This window comes from Pteropus vampyrus, unplaced genomic scaffold, assembly GCF_000151845.1.
Source record: "Pteropus vampyrus isolate Shadow unplaced genomic scaffold, Pvam_2.0 Scaffold128, whole genome shotgun sequence".
NCBI lineage: Eukaryota > Metazoa > Chordata > Mammalia > Chiroptera > Pteropodidae > Pteropus > Pteropus vampyrus.
In genome coordinates, this window is record NW_011888909.1 from 4,723,234 (window position 1) to 4,746,645 (window position 23,412).

The 23,412-nt window shown below is 35.2% G+C and overlaps 1 protein-coding gene across 2 annotated transcripts in view; it reads right to left on the reverse strand.

Annotated features, from left to right (window-relative positions):
• TPST1 (tyrosylprotein sulfotransferase 1) overlaps positions 1-23,412 on the reverse strand; it is a 109,787-nt gene that overhangs the window by 37,926 nt on the left and 48,449 nt on the right. For both annotated transcript variants that reach the window (XM_011366985.2, XM_023534632.1), the window contains exon 3: positions 7,776-7,974. In XM_011366985.2, coding sequence (XP_011365287.1) covers positions 7,776-7,974 — 199 coding nt within the window. The remainder of the gene's footprint in view (positions 1-7,775; positions 7,975-23,412) is intronic.

A 23,412-nucleotide genomic window follows, 5' to 3' on the forward strand; every position in this document is an offset into this window, starting at 1 on the left:
ATTTGTACTTCTTAATCCTTTTGCATTTTTCACTGTCCCCGCCAACCCTCCTTTCCATTTAGTAGCCCTCAAAATATTCTCTGTATCTATGTTTGTACACAATTTTGTTGTTGTTGTTTATTTTGTCCTTTAGATTCCACATGTACATGAAATCATGTGGTATTTGTCTTTCTCTATCTGACTTACTTCATTCAGCATAATATCCTCTAAGTCCATCAAGGCAATATGTTTTTCTATCCCCTTCCTTTTAGTCTGTGTGTATCTTTAACTTTGAAGTGAGTTTCTTATAGGTAGAATATGTAGGGGCTTGTTTTCTGTATCCATTCAGCCACTCTATCTCTTGGTTGGAGTACTTAATTCTTTTCCATTTGAGGTAGTCATTGATAGATATGTAGTTATTACCATTCTTTATTCATGTTTTTGAAACATTTTTTCTTCTTAAGGAAGTCCCTTCAACAATTCCTGTAATATTTACTGGCTTGGTGTTGATAAATTCCTTTAGCTTATTTTTGTCTGGGAAGCTCTTTATCTGTCCTTCAACTCTAAATGGTAACTTCGCTGGATAAAATATTCTTGGTTGTAGATCTTGGGTGTTCATCACGTTGAAGATTTTGTGCCAAGCCCCTTTGTTCTGCAAAGCTGCTTTTGAGAAATCAGGTGCCAGTCTTATGGGTGCTCCCTTGTAGGTAACTAATTGCTTTTCTCTTGCTGCTTTTAAGATTCTCTCTTTATATTTAAACTTTGGCATTTTAATTATGATGTGTCTTGGTGTGGGCCTCTTTCAGTTGATGGTTTTTGGTGGGCTCACTGACCTTCCTGGAGCTCTATGTCTATTTCCTTTACCAGGTTAGGAAAGTTTTCCATCATTATTTCTTCAAATATATATTCAAGTTCTTGTTCTCCCTCTTCAGGTACCCCTATGTCATGGATATTGTTATCCTTAATTTTGTCCCATAGGCTCCTTAAATTATTATTATATTCTTGGTTACTTTTTTCTTGCTGTTCTGATTGGGTGACCTTGGCTTCCCCATCCTCTATATAGGTGATTTGATCCTCTTCTTCATCCACTCCATTCATTCCTTTTAATATATTCTTCATCTCAGATAAGGCATTCTTCATTTCTGACTGGTTCACTTTTATAATTTCCATTTCCATTTTTATGTTTTTTATCTCCTTGTTAAAGTTCTCACTGAGTTCATCTACACTTCTCTTAATTTCACTGAGCATCTCTATAACCGGCATTTTGACCTCTGCATCTGTTAGATTGCTTGACTCCATTTTTCCTCAATTGCTGTTCTAGTCTTTCATATGGTTTCTGCTTCTTTGTCTTCCCATTTGACTGCCTTTCTGTGTCTGCATCTATGTACTAATCAAAGCTCCTAAGTCTCCTGGTCTTATTAGTGTGGCTTTGTGTAGTAGGTGTCCTATGGCACAGTCCTGAGAGGGGTTCTGGCTGCCAGCCAAGTTTAGCCCCAGCCTGTGTACCACCAGGGTCACTTGTTAAGATTCAGCAAGCAATCCACAGATGCTGTGCTTATAGCTGCCTCAAGAAACCATGCCAGAAACCGAGGTTAGCTTCCACCAATGTGAGTCTTGGCAATGCTCAGCAAGTGGCACAAGACTCGCCGATGACACAACTGGATGTGGCTTGGGTGGGGCCATAAGTTGAGAAACACGAAGTTTCAAGGAATCCTCTGGGTAGAGCGACCTCTGTTATCCAGTTTGATGACATCTCAGCTATGTCTGCACCTGTGTCCACGCACTGGGATGGAGGAGGGCTCAATAGAGGGACAATGGATACTGCCAGCACTTCTGCCTGGGAAAGAGCCTGCCTCTGTCCCTTGCTCCAGCAACTCAGTGTCCCTGTGTAAGTCCCTGGTGCCTCCCGAGCAGCCGACCTGGTGCTGGTGCTCAGAGCAAGCAAGTCCTTTATCACTAAAGTCCGGTTGCCAACTGGCCCCTTTAAGAGAAACGTCTGTAGCTGCCGCTGCCTTAGCCTCTGTCTCACTCACTCACTCAGAGCCTGGCAGCCTTGCATCTTCATCTCCTCCTACCTCCAACCATTTCAAGGTGATTTCTTATTCTCTCCCTAGTTGTAGGGCTTCTGTTCATCGAGACTCCAGGCAATTCTGCTTGCTGTTTGCTCCGTGTTTCCATCATAATTTTGATGTGGTCACAAGAACGGATGAACAAAGCTTCTATCATCTACGCCATTTTGCCCAATCTTCTAAATTCTCCATTTAAGATTATAAAATGGGATTAATAGAATCAGTTACAACTCTTTATAATCAATATACTTTATTAAATACATAGATTAAGAGTGGATGGAAAAATTATACCATGTATAATTTTATTCACAATGTGAATAAAAATAATGTCATCACTATCTTTATATTAAAGTAGACCTTCAGAGAGTAATATTGGAAATAATGATATATATTTCATAATAATAAAAGAGTTAATTTCTCAGAAAATTATAAAAGAGTATGCTCCTAATAATAGAGAACACATGAAGTAAATTTGATAGAAATAAAAGGAAAAATAAAAAAATCACATTTTTCCAAAAATTATTAAAATTAGACAAAAAATTAATAACAACAAGATCTGAGCAACACTGTGGAAACAACTTCACCTAATTGATATTTATAGAATTCTGCAACAACTACAAAATATACATTCTCTTGAGTAAAGATGTGAGGTCATATGTTGGCCATAAAGCAGTTTTCAATACATTTCAAAGGACTAAAACTATACCGAGTGTGTTCTCTGACCATATGGAATTATAACTAGAAAATCTCCAAATATTTAAAAAGTAAACGGGATTCTAAGAAGTCTTGGCTTTATCCTGGAGTACCAATGGATCTAGTCAGGAATTTTATGCAAGGGAATGATATATTAAGATTTGAGCTTTTAAAAAATGGCTTTCATTGAATATAAAAAATGTAGTAGAAGAACGACTTAACAAACCCACATACAAAAAGAGGAATAAGTCATAATTCATGTGAGAAATAAGGAGAAACTGATTTCATGCAGCTGAAAGAAAATAGGATTGAATCAATGTATTTTCAAGAAGACTTGGTGACCAATTAATTACACATGACCTAAATAGAAATTCTATGCATGGAGATAGGAAAAACAAGAAGAAACATTTTTTTACTGTGTACACAAACTAGAAAACACAAGTTTGCATTACTGGCTCTACCTTTAATGCAAGAATATCAGTTCCAACTGCCATAGCTTCTCTACTGTTTGGTTCAGGGATTTAACCTAACTCCTCTCACAGCTCACTGAATTAATCCTTCAAATTCCTACCATGGGTTCTGCACCCTGATATCTACCTTTTCCATGTGACCACTTGCTCTTCCTTGGTACTGTCTACTCAGGTTTTCAATGGGATAGTGCATTTGTACTTGAATCTGCTTTTAGCTCACTCTTCAGATTTAGTAAACAGGTCTTTGAATAATTTTTTTTTTTGGCTTGATCCATGTGCCCTGAGGACTCTGCTCCTTGTATCTGCTTACTGTATCAGAGACACTGCAAATTTAGGTGAGCACAACCTTATTTCACCCCCTACTCCAATTTCCTACTATCTGGCTTCTGCCTATCAAGGAACAAGTTTCAACAAGAAGTTCAATTTTGGACATTGCTTCAGGTCTTCTCCACCCAGGTGGAGAAATACAGAAGACAATTGGGAATTATGAGCCTAGGGTTCAGGAAAGAGATTTACTGAGAGATACAGATTTATGACCCTCAGCAAATAAGTTGTAATCAAAGCCACATGAGTGGATCAGCTTGATCAAGGAGACTAAAACAGAAGTCCTTAATCTGATGGGGTTCAGGAGCATCTATGAAATCACTGAAATTGTAAAATTTTGTGTATGTATGTATTTCTGAGGTAGGGATCACAGGTTTCATCAGATTCTCAAGTCAGTCTGTAAATCTAATCAAATAGGTCTGTAAATCTAAAATGGTTAAAAACCTTTGGGGGAGGGAGGAGGCTAAAGATGCAACCTAAAGGGCATTATTTACTGAAATGTGCCACAATTTTCGAATTTGAGACTATGTGGGAAAGGGTATGGAATGTGTTAGCATTTCATTTCCAATTCACCATCTGAGTCACAGCAACCATGAAGCACATGATTTTCTACTTAAAACTAGGCAATATGCCCCCCAGAATATGCTGACTCAGATACCAATACTTTTAGACTACTCAGAATTGTATGAAAACCAACAGTTTTAGGCCTAGGGCTTAAAACTGGAGTTATATTCTTGGACAAAAAGTGAATGTATTCCCATTCCTACCCCATAAAGAGAACAGTCTCCCCAGTCACCTTCCTTCTTTGGAGCCCATATCATGTCACAGATAACAATAGAAGGTTATTTTTTTCAGCACTGCTTTATGAAACTTCATGATCATCAATGCTCTATATATCAGCATCTGAATTTTTACAGGCAAGAAAAGTTTGAAAATACATAGGATTTGGATACCAAGAAGAGCTAGGAAACCCAACCCCACAAAACAACAATGTCAGCTTGTAAGCATTACCACAAAGTACTGGAAAATACAATTATAGTTCACACTTTATCTTTTTTTCCTCAATATTATTTATTACTTTAGAAATAGATAGGATTGTGGAGGGTTTCTTTCTACTGTGCGTTTTGAAACCCTTTTGAAAGCTACAAATGTGTATGAAACAAATTCTCTAGTCACATGGATTCAAACCACAGCATTCTTCCCAACCTACCACTTAAGCAAGCCAAGAATAATCTAGTCAGCCAACTTGCGTGTAGGAAAACTATAATGTCTACTGCTGAGAAACCTCTAAATATCATTTGTACACGTACCTTGGTTTATAAAAACTATTTCAGTGTTCTACAAAGCAAAAAGCTATGAATTACCAATTAGTAAGAGATTATCAGGCACTATGATAATGGATGCTGATGTGTACTTCATCTTTAGCAGAATGTAGTTCACAAAACTGTAATACATTTAAAACTTAAGAGATCATTCATAAAAGAATGTATACATATAGGTAATAACTGGAAAATGTTTAATTACATTATCAATGAAATCTATTATAATTAGCAAAAATCTAAAATAAAATTATCTATATTATGCTGGTAGTTCAAAAAAATTTTTTTATCAACATATATCAAAAACCTTTAAAAATATCAAATACTCTGACCTGTTTAATTTCACTTTAATTAGTCTAACCTAAAAAAAACTAAAACTAAAACTAAAATGTAATATGTGCAAAGATGTTCATTGTAGCACAATGTATTAAAGAGAAAATTGTAAACAACAAAAGAAAAATGGCTAAATGAATTACAGAACACATACCAGGGAAATGTATTTAATTTGTTCATTCATTCATTCGCTTACTACTGTTTCAGAAAGGACTTAAGGTGGCTCAAGTAATGACATATTACATAACCATGAAAAATATGAGCACTATAGGAAAATGCTCATGAATATTAAGAAGAAAGGGATGGATACAAAATCATGTGTATGCAAAGGTAAGATTGTAAGATATGTAATCTTACCTTTGTTTAACAACATGCACAGATGGAAGGGAATCCATCACAATGTTAAGAATGATATGCATTTGGGTGGAATATAGGTGAATTATTCTCTTATCTTTTAAATTTTATAAGTTTTATGCACTGCGCTTATATTTTTATAGTAAAATGTTTACACATAAAAAATATAAAAAGGACAAAGATTATTTAAAAAATAAAAAAATTGCCTTTATATATGATCATTTATAAGAAAATAACTATTCCTATATAGTCACTAGTGAATTGAAAAAGGAAAATGAAAGTAAAAGCTACAATAAAAAATCCAATGGAAATTAACCTCATAAAATATAAATTTGTCAATTAAAGGTATCAAAAGAAAGAATAAAGAGATACTATATTATACGGTTGTGAGGTGGAGAGATCATTAACATAAACAAGAGAATACCAGAGATCGGCATGGAATTTTAATCTTGAAATCAAATAATCTAACAGTGAACTTATGCTAACATGGTAGTCTTCTTTAAATTATAGTTTCAAAAAAGAATACATCTAGAGACAGAAAGTAGAATTGTGGCTGGAGGGAGTTAGAATGGGTAATGAGTAAGTACTTTCTGTTTGGAAAGATGAAAAAAGTTCTGGAGATGGACGGTGGTGACAGCTGCACAACAATGCAAATGTACTTAATGCCACTGAACTGTACACTTATAAATTACTAAATGGTAAATTCTACATTGTGTGCAATATTGTGATTTATAATAAATAAATAAATATATATATATATTTATATATATTTGGTCATTCAGAAAATTGAAATATATTTCTTGGATACGTTTGGTATTTATCCACAGTTCCTGGCTCACAGCTCCCAAATTTCCTAAGTGATGAGAGCAACAACAGTATCTCTTATTATGTTATGAGGTGACTTTTGGACCCAACCCCAAGGAAGGGGCTGGTTGCCAGTAGGAATCAACCTTATGTTTTGAGAACTGGAACTTTCAGACCCACTTCCTGATTTCCAGGGAGAGGAGAAGGTTTTAAGGTTGAATCAATCACCAATGGCCAAAGACTTAATTAATCAATTATGACTATGTAATGAAGCCTCCATAAAAAAACAAAAGAACAGCTCTTTGGCCCCTTTTGGAGAGCTTCCACCTTGGGGAACCAGAATGCTACCATGCACTGGGCCTCGGCAACATGAGGACAGAAACTCCTTTGTTCAGGACCATGCCTTATGTATCTCTTCACCTGGCTGTTTGACTCCTATCCTTTAATGTCCTTTGTAATAAATCTTTAATCCAAGTGGGTGAATGAGTTTTCTTGAGTTCTATGAGCCGTTCTAGCAACTTAGTCGAACCTGACAAAGGGGTCATAGGAACCTCTGGTTTGTAGCCAATCAGTCACAAGCACAGGCAACAATCTGAGTTTGTGACTGGTATCTGATGTGGAGGGTGATCTGTGAGAATGAGCTCTTTACCTGTGGGATCTGATTCAATCTCTGGGTGATGGTACTAGAATTGAGTTGCATTCTCAGACACCCTTCAGGCATCAGAGAATTGCTTATTGGTATGGGGAAGCCTACACATGCAAATTGGAATTGGATCCGGGAATCCTTTCATTTTGTATATTTTATCAGAATTTTAAAAAAATAATAAATTAAGGTCTGATTTGAAGTAGATTCAACTGGTAAGGTATATATTCAGAATAGCTCTTTGAGTTTTCATTTTTTTCTGGAACAATATTATATGAAGACGTAGGCATAACTTATTAAAAGGAAAAGCTATAATTATATTTTAATAGGAAGTTTCTCTCAATCAGAGGGTATTTATTGCATCTGTTTATTTTTCTAATGTAGTCAATGTTTAGTTTTCAAGTATCGAGAAATCGTGCCTCATATAAACAAAGGCTTAAAAGTAGTCATTAGATTCAAAGAAAAAAAAAGAAACTAGAAGTGAGGTTACTAGTAATTCTAATATTTATGCAAATTTGTGGTAATCAGCTATAAGAATAAATTTCCTCAATGGCAAGCACCATTCCTAGAAATTGGTCAAAATATATTAAAGAACTGTTCCTATAGCACCTGGGAGGAGCCACAGTTTTCCTTAAAATTCAGTGGAAGACATATGATGATAAAGTGTTCTACAAATTAAAAATAATTTTCTGATCATAAAAAAGCAAGGAACAACAACAAAAAAAAGGTTTCAGAACCCAAATTGCATATCCAGCTTTCTCGAGTCACTTTAAAAAATCTCACTTACCCTTCTAGTGTTTTCAAGGATTTTGGGATCAGGTTTTCCGTAGTTAGGTGGATTGGCATGTGGATCATATCCAAGTTTGGCAAGCATGGGTGCAATCACTGCCATGTCTTGTAAAACATCTGGAGGTATTTTCCCAACCCATTTTGATAGAGCTCCCACATTGACTGGCTTGATGACTTGGTCCGTTGATCTCTCCACCCTGAAAACAATATACTATGCATAAATATTTATTTAGAATACCAAAAAATAGTGTTAAAAGAACACTGGATATTATTTTTGATAACTTTAAAAATCATGAGTGTCTCGATTACAAAGCTATTGAGAAAGAGGGCACTAATCAGGCTTAACACTATTACCAGACTTTTTTTAATGTTCTAAACTTGACAGTGATTATTGGGAATCTCAGATCTCTAGAAATAGGAAAAAGGGTTAGTTGAAAACATCTATACAAAATGTGTTGACATTTAAACCACAACATTCAGAAAAAAATTTAACAATGACTGCTTAGGAAAACAGCCAGTCAACCTACTTGAAACCCATCAAAAATAAATAAATCAACAAGATGGTCTGATGAATGACAAGACAGACAGATATGTAATACAGCAAGTACAGCAAAATCTTAATTGTAGCTACTGGATATAACCCTTTCAATTCTTTGTACATTTGAAATTTTTCAAAATAAATTACTGGAGAGAAAACGGCCAACCATAATCCACTAAGTATGCAAAATATCCATTTGTTCTATTTTTCTGTTGACTTCCTAAAGAATCCTATTTTCTATGAAAGAAAAAAGTGCTATTTATGACTTTTAATATTACAGATTAAACGTGTTCTACCTTTTAATCTAGAAATGTACTAAATTTAAGCTTGTAGTGATTATATTCACTATTGGACTAAATAACTCATAATCTTATATTAAAATACAACATAAATGACATCTAGATACAAATTGGTTCTGAATTAGCAGGTTTTGGCCAAGTGATTTCTTATATAAAAATGCCTAAGAGATTTTTATATTATAACACATGTCATTCAAATATAGTATTCTAATAAAAGGTAAAAACCCTCTTTCCCTAAATATATGACCTCTTACTGCAGATAATCACTTTTTGATGAGGAATCCTTCAAAGAGGCTCCCTGCCTAAAATCACAGACCAAAGAAAATGAAATGATTCTTCCCTGGGGTTCTGTGAGGCCACTAGTTCCAGGGTCCTTTCTGCTCAATAGCCACATTCCTTTTTCCTCTCTTAAAAATTTCTCCAGGTGAAAAGCTAAAAGTGTTTTCCTTAAGATCAGGAACAAAACAAAGATGTCCACTTTCACCACTTCTATTCAACATAGTATTGTAAGACCTAGCCACAGCAATCAGACAAAAAAATAAATAAATAAAAGGCATCCACATTGGAAAGGAAAAAAGTAAAACTGTCATTATTTGCAGATGACATGATATTATATAGAGGGAACCCTAAAGATCCCACCAAAAAAACTAGTTGAACTGGTAAATAAATTCAGTAAAGTATATCAGGATACAAAATTAATATTCAGAAATCAGTTACATTTCTACACACCAATTACAGATGATCAGAAAGAAATTAAGAAAACAATCCCATTCACAACTGCATCAAAAAAAAATAATAAAACACCTAGAAATAAATTTAAGCAAAAGACTTGTACTCAGAAAATTATGACACTAAAGAAAGAAAATGAAGCTACAAATAAATGGAAGCATATACCTTGCTCATGGACAGGAAGAATTAACATCATTAAAATGTGCATATTATCCAAAGCAATCTATAGATTCAATGTAATCTCTATCAAAACACCAATGGCATTTTTCACAGAACTACAAATAATCGTAAAATTTATATGGAGCCACGAAAGACCCCAAATAGCTACGGTAATCTTGAGAAAGGAGAACAAACTTGGAGGTATCATGCTATATAATATCACACTATACTACAAGGGAATAGTAATCAAAACAGCATGGTACTGGTATAAAAACAGACACATAGATAAATGGAAGAGAATAGAGAGCCCAGAAATAAATCCATGCCTTTATGGTCATTAAGGTATGACAAAGGAGGTAAGAATATACAATAGGGTAAAGACAGTCCCTTCGATAAATGGTGTTGGGAAAACTGAACAAATACATGCAAAAAAATGAAACTGGATCCCCTTCTTAAACCATATACAAGAATAAATTCAAAATGGATTAAAGACTTAAATGTAAGACCCAAAACTAAAACACTCCTAGAAGAAAACATAGGAAGGAAACTCTCTGACACACTATTAGTAATATTTTTTCTGATATATCTTCTCAGGCAAGGGAAACAAGAAGAAAAATAAACAAATGGGACTACATCAAACTAAAAAGTTTTTGCACAACAAAGAAAACCATCAACAAAACAAAAAGACAACCTACCGATGGGAGAAGATATTTGCCTATGATGAATATGATAAGTCCAAAATTTGTAAAGTTTCATACAACTCAACATCAAAAAAAAAAAAAATAGGAGAGACCAAGAAAAATGGCATAGATGATAGAGGCTGTATTCATTTGCTTTTACAACCACATCAAAGTTGTGACAGAAACACAGAGCAAACAGCAAGCAGGGTTGCCTGGGATCTAGATGAACAGAAGCCCTACAACTAGGGAGAAAAACAAGATATCACCCTACAACAGGAGGAGGTAGGATGGGGCAAGGATGCGAGGCTGCCCCGTCATGAGTGGCTGAGTGGGACAGCGGCTACAGCAGCTGCAGACGTCTCTTAAAGGGGTTGTGTCTGCGACCAGACTTTCACAGTGATGGACTTGCTCGCACTGAACGCCAGCACAGGGTTGGCTGCTCGGGTGGCACCAGGGACTTACAGGGGGATGCTGAGTTGTTGGAGTGAGGGCCAGAGGCAAGGCTTTCTCCTAGGCAGAAGTGCTAGCAGAATCCACTGTTCCTCTGTTGAGCCCTCCTCCCACCCAATGTACGAAAGCAAGTGCCATCAAACTGGGTAACAGTGGTTGCTCCACCCAGAGGATTCCCTGAAAATATGCCTCCCCCAGCTCACGGCCCCACACAAGCCACATCCAGTTGTATCTTTGGTGAGTCCTGTGCAACTTGCTAAGCCAACTCTAAGACCCACACTGGTGGCAGCTGACTTTGGTTTCTGGCATAGTTTCTTGAGGCAACTATAAGCACAGCATCTGTGGATTGTTTGCCAACTGTGGACTGTGGCCCCAGAGCAGGGTACAGTCTTGGACTAAAACAGACCTGCTGCTGAACCCCTCTCAGGACTGTGCCACTGGACACTTACTACACAAAGCCATAATAATAAGAATGGGAGACTTAGAAACTTTGTTTAGCACATAGAAACAGACACAGAAAGGAAGACAAAATGGGAAGACAAAGAAGCAGAAACCATATGAGAACAGAACAGAGATCCAGGAATAATGGAGACAAGCAAACTAACAGATACAGAGTTCAAAACACTGATTATAAAGATGCTCAATGAACTTAGGGGAAATGTAGATGAACTCAGTGAGAACTTTAATAAAGAGATAAAAAACATAAAAATGGAAATGGAAATTATAAAAGTAAACCAGTCAGAAATGAAGAACACATTATCTGAGATGAAGAGTATATCAGAGGTAACCAATAGAGCCGATAAAGAAGATGATCGAACCACCGATGTAAAGGATAGAGAAGCCAAGGTCACCCAATCAAAACAGCAAGAAAAAAGAAGCTAAGAATTTAGTAATACTTCGAGGAGTCTTTAGGACAAAATCAAGAGTGAAAACATCCGTGTAATAGGGGTACCTGGAGGAGGAGAGGGAGAACAAAAGCTATTCAAAGAAATAATGATGGAAAACTTTCCTAACCTGGTGAAGTTAATAGACATACAGGCTCAGGAAGCTCAAAGAGTTCCAAGAAAGAGGAACCCAAAGAAGCCCACACCAAGACACATCATAATTAAAATGCCAAAGGTTAAATACAAAGAATCTTAAAAGCAGCAAGTGAAAAGCAGTCAGTTACCTACAAGGGAGCACCCATAAGACTGGCGGCTAATTTCTCAAAAGAAACTTTGCAGGACAGAAAGGCTTTGTAAAAATATTCAAAGTGTTGAAAACCCAGGATCTACAACCAATAATATTTAATCCAACAAAGCTATCATTTAGAGTCAAAGGATAGATAAAGAACTTCGCAAACAAAAATAAGCTAAGGGAATTCAACAACACCAAGCCACTATTACAGAAAATGTCAGAGGACTTCTTTAAAAAGAAAAAATATATCAAAGACATGAATAAAGAATGGTAATAACTACATATCTATCAATGACTACCTCAAATGGAAAAGAATTAAGTGCTCCAACCAAAGGATAGAGTAGCTGAATGGATAAGAAAACAAGACCCCTATATATGCTGCCTACGAGAGACTCACTTCAGATTAAAGACACACACAGACTAAAAGGAAGGGGATGGTAAAAGATATTGCCTTGACAGACTTAGAAGGTATTGTGCTAAATGAAGTAAGTCAGAGAAAGACAAATACCACATGATTTCACATACATACAGAATCTAAAGAACAAAATAAACAATAATAACAACAAAAATGGAAACAAACTCATAGATACTGAGAATATTTTGAGGGCTACTAGACAGGACGGGGTTGGAAGAACAATGAAAAAGGGCAAAGGGATTAAGAAATACAAGTGGATAGTTATGAAATAGTCATGGAGATATAAAGTGCAGAGTAAGAAAAATAGTTAACAATGTTATAATAAATATGTAAGGAGGAAGAGGAGTACTGATTTATTGGAGTGATCACTTGAACTCTAATTACTATGCTGTACTAATATATTATTGTATGCCAATTATAATATCAAAAAAAAAACTCATTGAATTGTACAATGTAAATATGAGCAACTAATTGTCTATTATATTTCAATAAAGCTGGGGGGCAGAATCCAATTAAAAAATGGGCAGAAGACCTGAATAGGCATTTCTCCAGAGAAGACATACAGATGGCAAAAAGGCATATGAAAAGATGCTCAATGTCACAAATCATCAGAGGAATGCATATTAAAACCACAATGAGACATCATGTCACACCTATCAGAATGGCTATCATCAATAAATCAGCAAACAACAAGTATTGGCAAGGATATGGCAAAAAGGGTTGAACCCTCATGCACTGCTGGTGATATTGCAAAATGGTGCTGCCACTATGGAAAACAGTATGGAGGTGTCTCAAAAAATTAAAATAGAAGTACGTTATGACTCGGCAATTACATCTCTGGGTATTTATAAAGAAAAAAAATCCAAAACACTAATTAGAAAAGATACATGCACCCCTATGTTCATTGCAGTATTATTTACAATAGCCAAGATATGGAAGCAACCCATGTGCCCATCAATAGATGATTGGATAAAGAAGTTAAGGTCCACATACTCAATGGAATATTACTCAGCCATAAAAAAATAATGAAATCTTGCCATTTGTGACAACATGGATCGACCTAGAGGGTATTATGCTGAATGAAATAAGTCAGACAGAGAAAGACTAATACCATATGATTTCACTTATATGTGGAATCTAAAGAACAAAATAGATAAATAAACACAGAGTACAAACTGATGGTTGCCAGATGAGAGAGGGGTTGGGAGCCTGGGTAAAAAAGGAGAAGGTATTAAGAAGTACAAATTGGTAGAGTCATAGGGTTGTAAAGTACAGTATAGGGAATATAGTCAATAATATCATAATAACTTTGTATGGTGCCAGGTGGGTACTAGACTTATTGGGGGGATCACTTCATAAATTATATAAATGTCTGATCACTTTGCTGTACACCAGAAACTAATATAAAATAATACTGAACGTCAAGTGTAATTGAAAATGTTTTTAAAAGGAAGGTAAAACGTGAAGGGAAATAAGAGGTTCAAATTTCTAGTTATAAAATAAATAAATCATGGGGATGTAATGTACAGCATAGAGATAGTAAAAACAAAAATCTCCAGGACTCCACTTAACCCACTACTCTCTTCACTCTACACATGTTCCCTGGATGTCTTCATCTGTAATGATCTTTGCTTGACTTTCTTTACCTGTGTAAAGAACATTCTGGTTTGTCCAGGACAGGTCCAGTTAATACCTATTAGTCTAGTTTAATTATTAATAACACATCCCACTCACTCTTCTAAATGTTCAAGTTTGTATGATAAATTACATGGTCATGCCCATACACCCTATACACACCTCAAAATTAAGATGGTCCAAAACTGGACTCATCACTTTCTGCTCAAAATCTACTTTTCTCCATGTACATCTTCTTATCTTTATAAATAGCACATCCCCTATCCACAAGCAAAGCCAGGTTCTGGGATAGAACAGAAAGAAATTAAGTCTAGTTCAATAGACTTTATTTTTGAGTAGAACAATCTCTCCTCCATTCTTATTGCCACTACTTTCATTCATGTCACCATCATTTCTCACCCAGATTACTACAGAAGCCTCCAATTTTCCTGCACTAAATAGTTGGTTCAATGCCCAACTATCATTCCACCAAAATATAAAGAGGGTTTATATCTTCTTAATCTTACCATCCCCAGCACCTAGCACATTAACATAAAACAGATACTCAAAAAATGATTATGAAATGAATAACTAAAAGCTTTTCATGGGGAAAAAAAACCCTACAAGTTTAGATTATACAAACATGCTCTAGAGAAGTCAAGGATCATAACTTTATAAATAGATCAATTGACATGAGATGAAATAACAAGAGAATTTCCAGTGCAAACTACATGATATTTATTATGGATACATTAGGAATGTTAAAGAATGCGAGCCATGTCTTCAGATAAATATCTCCAGGAAAATAAAAAGTTTATAGTAAACAAGGAATAACATTTTCTGTTCATTCTATGTCAGACACTTTGCATATAATATATCATTCAGTCCTTTAAACAAACTTAAGAGAAAGATATTATCAGTCCCCATTTTTTCAGATGTGTAAACTGATACCCAGAGAAGGTAAGTGATTTATCCAGAGTCACAGTCTGGAAATAATGGAGTTAGAAGTTGAACGCATGTCTGTCTGAGTCCAAAGTTCCCAAGATTTTTTCTAGTTTCTCTACTGCTGTCGTATTATCTTTTTAAATTTATACCTTTCTGAAAATCTTGGCCTTTTGCTCTATGTAGAGTGAGCAAGTTAGTTTGCCACAATGCTAAAAACATGCAGATGTACTATACATATAATACATACAAATAGTGCTGTGCTGGTAATGTTTAACAACCTGCTCTCCAGGGAAGAAAAGGCCAGAATTTGTTGCATTTACTGATGCTCATGTGTAAATATTCCCACTATGGCTAATATCAAGCTACCAACATGAAATCACCAACTGCAGAGTTGGGAAGAGATATGCAAAATGGTCCCTCTGCAGTTGGGGCAAACCAGCTTCAGCAGACCACTGGACATCTACAGGGTCACAATCTCTTATCCCAAATTCTGAAACCCAAAAAGCTCCAAAAACTCAACATTTTTCTGTAACTTATTTAGCAGAAAAACATGACCTGAACTGATAGGAATCTATGTATAGTCTTTATTCTACTTGGCATAAACAATAGTCCTCTTTGATGCAGAAATATTAATGTGTTTGATCCAGAGCCAGCAGATGTTTTATAATGTGTTATGTACATCATGTGATATTTCTAAAATCCAAAATTTTCTGAATCCTGAAACACATCTGTGTAAAGCACTGGAGTCATACATAAGGTCTTGCATTGGGAAGTTGGCTTTATCTTGAAAGTGTTGGGGAATGATAGAAGGGTTTTAATCACAGGAGTGACATGGTCAGATTATCAGCATTCAATGCTGATGTAAGCATTCAATACTGATAATTACAGGAAGAGTCCATTGAAGGATGAGACAAACAGGGTCAGAAAAACCAGTAAAGAAGTTCAACTATATACTGGAAGAGTTGAGAAAAGATTAAAGTTTCAACTAGAGCAAATGAAATTGAGATAGAAAGAAGAAAAATTCCATAGATTGAAAAAAATTATAAGACTTAGTGGCCAATTAGATTTGGGGGAAGGAGGGAAAGGAGTCTAGATGAATTCAGATTTGACTTGAAGGACTGAATAGATGATAATATCATTTACTACAATAGATAGCATGGAGGAAAAACATATGATGTTGTTGCTTTGTTTTGTTTCAGGTGTAGAGAACAAAGAAAAAGGTAAATTGATAGCAGTCAGAAAGTTACCAAAGTTCTAAAGGAAAATTAGAGTTGACTGAGACTAGAATGCAGTGTGAGCTCAATAAACAATAGCTATTATTATTTTTTCATCTAATAATATTATAGCACTGGTTCATAAGAAAATTGAAAGCTACTATTTATCATTGTAATTGAAAAAAATGATTTAAAGATAAAGTTCAATCACCTCTTACTGGAAAGAGATAAAACTATAAAATGAAAGAATTTGGAAAGGCTTTTGTTATATAACCACTGAGTGACAAGAACCACTAGCAGCAAATGCAGGTACCATGGACGCCTTAAGGGAAGAATTTGGAAAGCCTACTGCATACCAATCAGGTATTTCTCTTTAACACAGCAGTGATTGCATTTTATATTTATTGAGCATAAAACTCAAAATAAATATTTTTTAAATACCCACAATGTGTCAGATGAAGTGTTAAATACTAAAAATGTAAAGATGAATGACTAAGCCAGTCTTCCTCTCAAGAAGCTCAGAGTCCAGTAAGAAAGATAACATACACACATGATTAATACATAGCATGATAATTGTAATGACAGAGGTTAGAAACTATAGTATGGGAATGCATGTGACAGAACTAGGCTAATTCTTCTCCTGGGGTGGGACATGAGTCAGGGAAAATTACCAAACTAAAGCATGGGTGAGCAATCTATGAGTCACAGGTCAAATCTAGTCCTACTGTCTGTTTTTGTCTGGTCTTAAAGCTAAGAACGGCTTTTACATTTAAAATGGTTTTCTAACAATCAAAAGAATAATATTCCATAACATATGAAAATCATATGAAATCAAATTTCAGTGTCATAGCTTTATTGGAATACAGCCATTTTTATTTGTTTATGGCTACTCATGTGCTACAATGGCAGAGTTGAGTAGTTGAGGTAAAGACCACATGGTTCTCCAAACAAAAAGATTTACTATTTAGCCATTTACAGAAACAATGTGTCAATCTCAATATAAGACTGTATCTTAAGGGCTTTTAGGGTCTGGAGGAGGGGGAAAGGGTCTCAGCTTTCACACAGTTGATGAGTGAGTTTTAGAAGCTGGTGAATTTAGAGAATGGCACATGAGGAGAGTTAAGGATGTACTGAAGTTGATTGAATGGGGAGCATGAGAGGAGGAAAAGAAACAATAGTGTTTACTTTGCACTTATCAGTTCAAGAAAGACATTTGTTGATCTATAAGGATAGATAAGTAAAATAAAATAAAATAGAAAAAAAAACAGAAAATGTGATCCCAATCCTTCAGGAGGTCACTGTCAGTGAGTCACACAAACTTTCCACTCTTAAACTCTTCAAGAGTTGCTTCCTAGTTCCAAATCAGCTTATCCGGCTCACCTTCCCTCTCTTTCCATGGGTTCTAGATATTTAGTTGGCCTTTTTCTAAAAGGCAGATCAGTGTAGTGGAGAGAATGCAGACCTGAAAGTTGGACCTGAGATCAAGCTTTGTGATCTAAAAAAACTGATCCTCAGAGACTGGGGATTTTGACCACTAACAGATAGAGACACAGATTCAAAATGATTGTTCAAAAGGAGAGACTGGCAAACTATGGTCAAAACTGGCCTGCTGCCTAATTTGTAAATAAAGTTTCACTGGAACATAGACACGTCCACTTCTTTCTGCACTGTGGTTGCTTTAGTTCTACGACAAAGCTGAATAGTTACAGCAGAAATCATGTGGCCTATATAAAGCCCAAAATATCTAGCCTTTTACAGAAAAAGTTTGTCATTCTTTGTTCAAAAGCGTAGTTTTTAGAGAGAAATGAGCCTGGTCCAGAGAGCCTGATTTTCTTTTCTTGACAACACCCTGCAGCCTGGATGGAGCTCACTAAATCTCTCTTACTCCTTCTGTCCTTCTAGAAATGAACCAACAGTTAGGCCTGAAGTGTACTACTGTATACCCTCTAGTCTCACGGGGACATTAAAGCATGACAGACTGGTATATTTCAACACCCACAGCCCAGGCACAGCACTGCAAGGCAAGGTATCTATGAATCTGCAGGTTCTCTCCATTATGTAGTGTACAGGCTCCCTTCCCACTGTAGCATTCATAGTAAAAGGATCTCTTCCTCAGAGCATAGAAACAGTACCAAAGTTCTGAATGACTGGGATGAATGTAATCCACCAGGACACTCATTTTAAAAGCATGGATCTTCCATGAGTCTTAATTAAACACTACAGCCAGGCAGGCTGCCAAACCACAGATGTGAATTATGATACACAGCAACTACTACAGGAAACCAAATCCTCTGGACTAAAGCATCAAGGTTGGAAGAGACATGCAAAAAGAAATGGGTAAAAGAGTACATAATCTATATGGTTAGACTTATCACAGTAAAACAAAAGATGAAATACCATTAAAAATACTATTTTCAAAGACTATTTCACTCTTAGAAAATGCTCAGGTTATATCCTGTGAAAGAGGATTTTAAAATGTGCACACAACAGAAATTCAGTTTTGTAAAAATATGTTATATATGCATGTTATATATATGCATAGAATCATACCATAATGCTAACAATGAGAGTGATATGACTAAATGTGGTTTTTATTTTCTTACAGTCACTCAGAAGTCTAATAATTGTCTCAAACCCAGCATATGAATAGAAGTCTTTGAAGAAGGAGAAAAATCAAAGTTGGGGAACAGAGAAAATACTAAAAACCAAAATTCAAAGAAAATGTTCTTTAAAATGTTTTTTTTTTTTAGATATATATTGACAGAGTACATGGTCTGCCTGAGAATATCTGCTTTTAATGATCAACATCAAGACATATTCCAGGAAAATTATGGCACTTTAAAGGGAAAAAAATTCTTTGAGTGTCTAGGCAAAATGAGCAAGTGACTTAACAATAAGAGACAAGTTGAAGAGCAAATAAAAAAATAAGAATCGAAATTAGACTTTTCAACATGAATACTTTTGCCAGAAGAAAATGGAGTGATCTATTTAACGTACATATGGAAGAAAATTGAGCCAAGAAATTTATATCCAGTAAAACTAACTTTCAGCTATAGAGAGCACAGAGCATCTATTATCAATATTAAGAAATCAGGGAATATTGTTTTCACAGACACCTTCTGAAGAATTTACTAGCATGCAAGTCAACCAACTTTATGTGAAAGACTAAAGAGCAAATATGTTAGGCTTTCAAGCCACAGTCTGTTGCACATCTTCCTTTACTTTTATGACCCTTAAAAAATTTGTAAAAATCATTCTTAGCTTGCAGACCATACAAAAACAAGTGAGAAGGCATAGTTTGCCAACCCCTATACTAGAAAATAAACTAGAGACAACCAAAATAATTAGGGGCACTGAAAAAGGACTGGGATAGTCTGACCAGATAGTGATATACCATATTTCACTAAGAGAAACTAAGGCATATTGAAGAAATGACTGATTCCTGATCTGGGCCGAGCGTATATCTTGTCATACCAGATAGGAAGGAAGTTATACAATACTACTATAGTCATGGCAAAAGTACACAGTAGCTAATCTGAAATATCTTCTAGTAGCCAGAAAAGAGACAATTTGAACTTCAAAAATAATAATTGCTATAGATTGAAATCATCAAATTGGTCTCCTGGGAAGATATAAGGAACCAATTCATCTTGAAAATTAGCAAATAACGAATAAGAATCAAATGCTTATTCCATTTTCCTATGTTAACCATAACTCTGAGTAACCAAATAGTAGATGCAGGGATGTATCACTTTATAAAATTTTTCCAACTAATATAGAGAAATTAGATTAGAATATCAAAATTTTGTATGATCGAACAAATTAATGAATCTAGGCACTGAGGATCATGACTGCTAAAATCACAAAAAGAAAGACATAATGTACAGCCTTGCCAAATCAGATCTTGAGTCTTATTACGCCTCTGAATTCAGCTGCCAATTTGCATGAAGTACAAAATTCAGAGGAATATGTAGGACAGTCAGCAGTTCGACTGCAAAACTCAGATTACAAATAACTTTACAGATTAAAATACACAGGCTTTTCAAAACTAAAGTATATACTAAAGAAAGGAATGGAGTGTTTGGAAACCTGTAGATTAAAAGAAACTTAAAAGACATGTCAAATTACTTTTAATGGGTAAGACTGTAGTATATAGGGATGCATAATTGGGTGATAGAACTATAACAAAATGTAAGGAAGTGATTTCTAAAAGTGATAGGATAGTGGATAGTCTCCGGGGAAAAGAGAATTTGAGAAGAGGGTACATGGAAAGACTTTTGGATTGACTGGCAGTTTAATTTCTTAACATGGGTGATAATTATAAGGGTGTTTGACTTATTAAAAATCATTAAACTATTTTTAAATAGTCCCTACAGTGGACTGCAAGTCCTTACATAACAATCTGACCTCCACATACTCCCACATCTACTTGGTTTCAGTCCACTGACCTCTTTGCAATTGCTTGCCTGAGCCGGGCATGCTGCTCTTCATCAGCGTCTTTACATAGGAGGCTCTTTCCTCTGCCTGAAACATTCTTTCCTCAATGTCCACTTGGGTAAAACCCTCACTTCCTTCAAGACTTTCCTCAGATCTCACCTTTTCAATGAGGCATATCCTGACCACTCTATTTAATATTACAACCTATCCCTCAAAATCCCCTTGGTTTTGGTCCCCTTTATTTTCCTGATTTTTTTTTTCCATGGCATTTATAACTTCCTACTATATGCTTTTGTTTTGTATTGGGTTTTTTTGTTTGTTTGTTTGTTTGTCTCTTTCCACTAGATTGTAGGCTCCATGAGGGCAGGAATCACTGTTTTGTTCATCTGCTCTTGCTCTTTCCATAGGTCCCTGCTAGAAATATTACCTTATCAATGAGGACTACTCTACTATTCCTATACCCCAGCTCTTGGCAAATAACTATTCTCTGCTTCATTTCTCTCTACAGTACTTATTACCATCTGACAAACGAGATATTTAACTTATTTATTTTTTATGGATGGCTCCCAAATGCTAATGTAAGTTCATTGAAAAAAAAGGTTTGTTTCATTTTGTCTGTTTTGTTAACTGCTCTAACCCTAGTATGTAGAAGATTACCTGGTATATAATGGGTGTGCAGTAAAAACATGTTAAGTGCAAAAATAGTCTTTATCATATTTAAGTAGTTTTTTCTATTTCTTTTTATTATAAATGACAAGAGCCTTGTCATTTTACCAAAAGCCTTTTCAGCACTGAAATGACATGATTATATGATTCTCTTTAATTTACTGATATAGTGAATTATACTAATAGATCTTTCTGGTATGAACCATTTTCATTTTTGAAATGAAACTATTTGGTCATAATAGCTCATCAGTCATAGATATACTGCTGAATTCTGTTTACTAATATTTTATTTATGATTTTAGCATCTATAGGCATAAGAAAATTGATCTGAGGTTTTCTTTTCTGTAATTCCTATTGGGTTCTGTCATTAAATCTTGGTTTCATAAGATGAACTGGGGATTTTTCCATCTTTTTCTATGACCTCAAATAGTTTAAACAGCATCTAACTCATCTGTTCTCTAAGGTTAGGAACAATTCAATTGTTAATCACCTATGCTTTTTCAAATGGTTGCCTTTTCAATCTCTTTGATGCTAATCAACCTATTTAAGCTTTCCACCTAACTTGAAAAATCAGTTATCGTCTCTAGGCTTTCAATTAGTACAAACATACTTTCATGTAGTATTATCATATAATTCTTTTCTTTTATATCTGTGATTATTTCTCCTTTCTCATCCTTTCTGTGATACACATTTGCTCTTTTGCCTTCATATATATTGCATAGGGTTTACCTTTTTATTGATCATCTTAAATCACCAGTTTGGGTTTTTATTTATCCTTTCTACTATTTTCTCTATTTTAATTAATTTCAGCTTTTGTCTGCATTGACTTTAGAATCCTATTATTCTTTTGTGTAAGATACCACACCACTGTTCTAAATTCCTAGATGATTTGGATCTATTTCTTATTCTCTTCTTACCACTTATCAAGACAGATCAATCCTGATTCATTTGCAAGGAGATTTTATTATTAAAGTACTGAGGAATGTCTCATTAGAAAGAGTACTGGGGCTTCACTAGCAGCATTAAACTGGAGGTTCCAGAAAGTATGTGTAGTTGAAGGCTAAACTATGGCTAAACAAGAAAAGCAGCTAATGTAAACTCATTGCAACATATATAACGTGCATATACATTCCTGCCCCACTCCTATCCTCAATATGTATTCCATAAAAGCAGAAATTTTTGTCTGTTTTGTTCACTACTGTATCCCAAGTGCCTACAATGGTGCTAGGCACATAACAGGAGCTCAATAAATATTTATTGACTAAATGAATAAACTGGAGAAATCTGTTTCTGATTCTTCAGATAAAAATAAGCTTTTCAAGCCTTAGATTGTTACACAAGGTCAAGAAAAATATCTCTCCTTCCCTGATTAATCTTCCTCTCCCCTGTGCCCTGGTCATATCTCAGTCCTTATTCTTTAGTTCCTTGAACATTCTGGGTTAAAGCAGCTCTGTTGTGGTTTTGTCTCTGCTTGTTTTATTTTCTCTGTGTAATATCTTGGTGTTTGGCCAGTGTTGCATTCTTTGCAAGAACAGATTTCATTTCTTTTTTATGGCCTCCAAGTAGCTGTAAAAACACTGGCAATTCATTTCTCAAAAGTTATATGTTGGTGATACTTGCCCTTATCCCATTTTTAACTTCAAAAATAACATATGTGACCAAGTATTCAAATATTACCTAAAACTAAATAGGCCAACCAGCAAATTCATCATTAGACCTAGGTTTATGATTTTCTCTCAAAGACAAATAATTTTAATCTTTAATATTTCTTCGGGATCTTAACCGTCATAATATGGAATACAAACAGAACCTCGAGAACAGCAATTTTAAAGTGGTTAACTCAAAATTTTATATATACACCCATGTAACCACCACCCAGAACAAGTCAGAGAAAACCCCTAGCTTCCAAAATGGCTCCTTTGTGTTGCATCTCAGTCAGTAGTCTAAAGATAACCGCTATTCTAACTACTACATAGATCAGTTTTACCTATTTTTGAGCTTCATATGAATGGAAACTTAGTTATACACTCATTTGTGTCTGGCTTTTTATGCAAAGAATAGTATTTGTAAGATACAACCATATTGTATGTATCAGCAGTTTGTTCCATTTTTATTGCTGAGTAGTATCTCCATTGTATGAATATGCCACATTATCTATTCCCTGTTGATGGGCATTTGGATTCGTTTCCAGCTTTGGGCAATTATTACGAATAGTGCTGCTATAAATATTTTTGTAAGTCTTTGGTATAATTTCTTTAAGTGTATAACTTCTTTCTGTTGCATATATACTCAGGTGTGTATTTGATGAGTCAT